Source organism: Manacus candei, unplaced genomic scaffold, assembly GCF_025592945.1.
Source record: "Manacus candei isolate 608988 ecotype Guabito, Panama unplaced genomic scaffold, ASM2559294v1 h1tg000011l, whole genome shotgun sequence".
NCBI classification, from domain to species: domain Eukaryota; kingdom Metazoa; phylum Chordata; class Aves; order Passeriformes; family Pipridae; genus Manacus; species Manacus candei.
Window position 1 is genome coordinate 8,185,586 of NW_026138059.1, and position 4,446 is coordinate 8,190,031.

At 46.7% G+C, this 4,446-nt stretch overlaps 1 protein-coding gene across 1 annotated transcript; it reads right to left on the reverse strand.

Moving 5' to 3' along the window:
- Positions 1–1,600: 1,600 nt before the first annotated feature.
- On the reverse strand, positions 1,601–3,326 carry LOC127466880 (uncharacterized protein YagA-like). The gene is made up of 2 exons (XM_051778231.1): positions 2,669–3,326; positions 1,601–2,326 (listed from the first exon to the last, which is right to left on the reverse strand). Exons 1-2 carry the CDS (start codon positions 3,324–3,326, stop codon positions 2,295–2,297), a joined length of 690 nt encoding a protein of 229 aa, XP_051634191.1. The 3' UTR covers positions 1,601–2,294.
- Positions 3,327–4,446: the final 1,120 nt, after the last annotated feature.

The window sequence follows — 4,446 nt, forward strand, 5'->3', positions numbered from 1 at the left end:
ATTCATTTAAGAAGACAGAAACACTAGATAGCACCAAAACATGAACTGAATTTTGATAAGTGTTTGCTTTTAAAAGGTTATACAGGACTTGATTGCAATCAGGAGCTCAGAGTATGCTAGTCATTTTCAGACACCTTCCATATGCTTTGATATTTGGCTATAGGTACCTGCATAGTCAGAATTTTAGTAAGTAATTTAGATGTTCAGACACAACTTTTCAGAGCCTGATTTCAGTCCATCTCCTTGATTAAAACTCACTAGTCATTAACTCAGTTTTCTAGTAATGCCAAAGCTTTTCCTTTTGGCATGTTTCTCTGGTTAGGATTTTCTCATAGAAAATTCGTGCAACCCTTTGTAAAATATATGTTGAAATATTAACTCATATTCCATTTTTCTTATGTTGAAACAGAATCTGTCAGATGTGCACTTGGAATATTATTTCTTTTAACAAATAGTTTCATTTCTTTTAATGATAAAGCATTTATTCTACATGGCAGTATTGGGACCTTATTTACTTAATATTCTGTTATCCATTAAAGTTCTGCCAGAATAAAACCACACGTTTATTTACCCTTATTAGTCAGTATTTGAAAATTAGATCAGAGTTCAGGTGCTTGCCCCTGATAAGAAAATAAATAGGTGACTATTAAAATTAAGAAAAAGGCAAATGCCTTCAAAGGGTTGGGAATTTTGTTATTTCACTTTACAAAACAGTAAGAGAAATCATCAGCCAGGTGGGCTCCCAGCCAAATGATAATTGTATTATAACCATATGGGTCAAATTGTTTGCCTAATCGCTTTATATTCAAACATACACACAGAGAATAAAATTTTTTCAGTTTAGAGGAAAACCCATCATGCACTGGGTGAGCAATTGGCCCATGGGCCAGGCACAGAGGGTAATAGTGAATGGGGGAAGATCAGACTGGAGACCTGTCTTAGTGGTGTTCCACAGGGCTCCATCTTGGGCCCTGTGCTCTTCAACACCTTCATAAATGACTTGGACACAGGACTGGAAGGGATACTAAAGCATGTTTGCCGATGACACAAAACTAGGAGGAGCTGTTGACTCCCTCGAAGGCAGGGAGGCCCTGCAGAGAGACCTCAACAAATCAGAGGACTGGGCAATCACCAACCACATGAAGTTCAACAAGAGAAATGCTGGATTCTGCAGCTGGGATGGGGCAACCCTGGATGTACGTACAGGCTGGGGAATGAGAGGCTGGAAAGCAGTACCATGGAAAGGGACCTGGGGGTCCTGGTTGATGACAAGTTGAATATGGGTCAGCAGTGCCCTGGCAGCCAGGAGGGACAACCGTGTCCTGGGGGGCATCAGGCAAAGCATCACCAGCCGGTCGAGGGAGGGGATTGTCCTGCTCTGCTCTGCACTGGTGTGGCCTCACCTTGAACATTGTGTGCAGTTTTAGGCATCTCAATATAAGAAAGATATTAAAGTATTAGAGAGTGTGCAAGTTTCGAACTGGCTTCCTGCCAAGTCCCCGAAACTCGACAACAAGGACCTGCCTCCCAGAGAGGGAAAAGAAAAAAACCAAGCAGCCAAAGCTATAGCAAATATATATATATATATATATATATTACATATGAGACAGATACACAAAAGGAGAATACCACACACAGAAGGGGGGGGGGGGGGGAAAGGGGAAGGGAGAAGGACAAAAAGGGGCAAGGACCGAACAAGCCAACCAGCCGACCGAAGGCAAACTAGCAAAAATCTCACCACTTCCCTTCGAACAGGCAGGATGGCTAGACACGGCCCAAGGCTCTCCCCTCACGCGTGGCAGATAACGGTAGTCACTGTAGGCCTCAGCTCCAGATAAACCAGACCAAAACAGGGACCCGCCGTTCTCGAACCTCGCCGGAGAGGAAGAGAGCGAGATGCCTCCCGCTAGCCTTATTTATACCTCAAGTTACGTAAAGGAATAGCATGGAATACTTCCGTGATCACTTTTCTAGTTCCTTCCTGGTTACAAGTTGGTCTCCAGGAAGGCCTAGAGTGAAACCACCACATTCTCCACCCCTTATTCCATACTATTCCTTTACGCAACACCTATGTCTCACGTTCGTCTACATCCCGCGCATATATATACACATTTGCATATATATATATATATAGTTCTTGTTGGTCTCTCGGCACAGTTGTCTCGTCGTTGGAAAATCAATACCGATGTCAGTTCAGTCCAGATCTTTGGTCTCCTCAGTCACCATTACAGTTCTGATTTATGGCTGTTTCATCACTGGACTGTCTCATCACCGGATACCAGCAACAGCTTAGTTCAGGTCTCTCTCTCATCTGGTGACTGGCTTCCTGTAAAAACACAACTTAGGACATACAATTAGTTTTTCCCCAAGGTTAAGTTTCCTTGAGGCACACACTGGATGACTCCATCCTTCCTCATTACCCACCACGTATGTCCTGGCCCTTGAGCAAAGACAATCCCACGAATGGGTTTGTCTTGGCCTGAGGCAGGGGTAACTCAAACAGCTTTCCCTAGCATTCCCCTCAAATGGATTGCTGGAACTTTATCTCCATCAACAATGTGAAGGGATTCTGCCTGTGCAGGGCCAGCTCGATTGACAGAACCCCTGGTGTTAACTAGCCAGGTAGCCTTGGCTAAGTTCTTGTCCCAGTTTTTATAAGTCCCCTCACCTAATAACTTTAGAGTGGTCTTCAATAATCCGTTATATCTCTCAACCTTCCCAGCAGCTGGTGCATGATATGGAATGTGGTATACCCATTCGATACCATGTTCCCTCGCCCAAGTGGTGACTAATCCATTTTTGAAATGAGTCCCGTTGTCCGACTCAATACGTTCTGGGGTCCCGTGTCGCCACAGGACTTGCTTTTCAAGGCCCAGAATGGTATTCCGGGCCGTTGCGTGGGGCACTGAAAAAGTCTCTAACCATCCCGTTGTTGCTTCCACCATGGTAAGTACATAGCACTTACCTTGGCGGGTCTGTGGCAGTTTGATATAATCAACCTGCCATGCCTCTCCATACTTATACTTATCCCATCGTCCACCATACCACAGGGGTTTCAGTCTTTTCGCCTGCTTAATAGCGGCACAAGTCTCACAATCATGGATAACTTCAGAAATGATATCCATGGTTAAATCCACCCCTCGGTCTCGTGCCCATCTGTGGGTGGCATCTCGGCCTTGATGACCGCAAGCATCATGGGCCCATCGAGCCAGAAACAGCTCTCCCTTCTGCTGCCAGTCTAGGTCTACTTGTGACACCCCTATCTGTGCAGCTCGGTCCGCTTCTCTGTTGTTATTATGTTCTTCATTAGCTTGCTTCTTGGGCATGTGGGCATCTACATGGTGGACTCTCACATTCAGACTCTTCGCTCTGGCAGCGATGTCCTGCCACAAGTCAGCAGCCCAGATGGGTTTTCCTCCACGCCTCCAGTTCATCTTCTTCCATCGCTCTAACCATCCCCATAGAGCATTGGCTATCATCCACGAGTCTGTGTAGAGGTAGAGTCTCGGCCAACCTTCTCGTTCAGCAATGTCCAGGGCCAATTGGACGGCTTTGAGTTCCGCAAATTGACTCGACTCGCCTTGACCCTCAGCGGCTTCTGCCACTCGTCGGGTGGGATTCCAAACGGCCGCTTTCCACTTCCGGTTCCTTCCTACAATTCGGCAAGAACCATCAGTGAAAAGGGCATAACGCCTTTCTTCATCTGGCAGCTGATCAAATGGCGGAGCTTCCTCGGCTCGGCTCACTGACTCTTCTTCTTCTTCTGCCAGACTGAAGTTCCCACCTTCAGGCCAATTGGTTATGATTTCCAAGATGCCGGGGCGATTCGAGTTCCCGATTTGGACACGTTGTGTAATCAAAGCCATCCACTTGCTCCACGTGACATCGGTGGCATGATGCGCAGGGGGCACCTTCCCTTTGAACATCCAGCTCAAGACGGGTAATCGGGGTGCCAGGAAGAGCTGTGCTTCGGTACCAATTACCTCTGAAGCTGCTCGTATACCTTCATACGCCGCTAAGATTTCCTTTTCCACAGGGGTGTAATTGGCCTCAGAACCTCTGTAGCTTCGGCTCCAGAAACCCAGTGGTCGCCCTCGCGTCTCGCCAGGCACCTTTTGCCAGAGGCTCCAGGAGGGACCTTTATCTCCAGCTGCAGAGTAGAGCACATTCTTTACATCTGGTCCCATTCTAACTGGTCCAAGAGCCACGGCATGTGCAATTTCTTGCTTGATCTGCCTGAAAGCTTGTTGTTGCTCAGGACCCCACTGGAAATTGTTCTTTTTACGGGTCACAAAGTAAAGAGGGCTCACAATCTGACTGTATTCTGGGATATGCATCCTCCAGAAGCCTATGGCTCCCAGAAAAGCTTGGGTTTCTTTCTTGTTTGTGGGGGGAGCCATTGCTACAATCTTGTTGATTATGTCTGTTGGTATCTGGCGTCGTCCA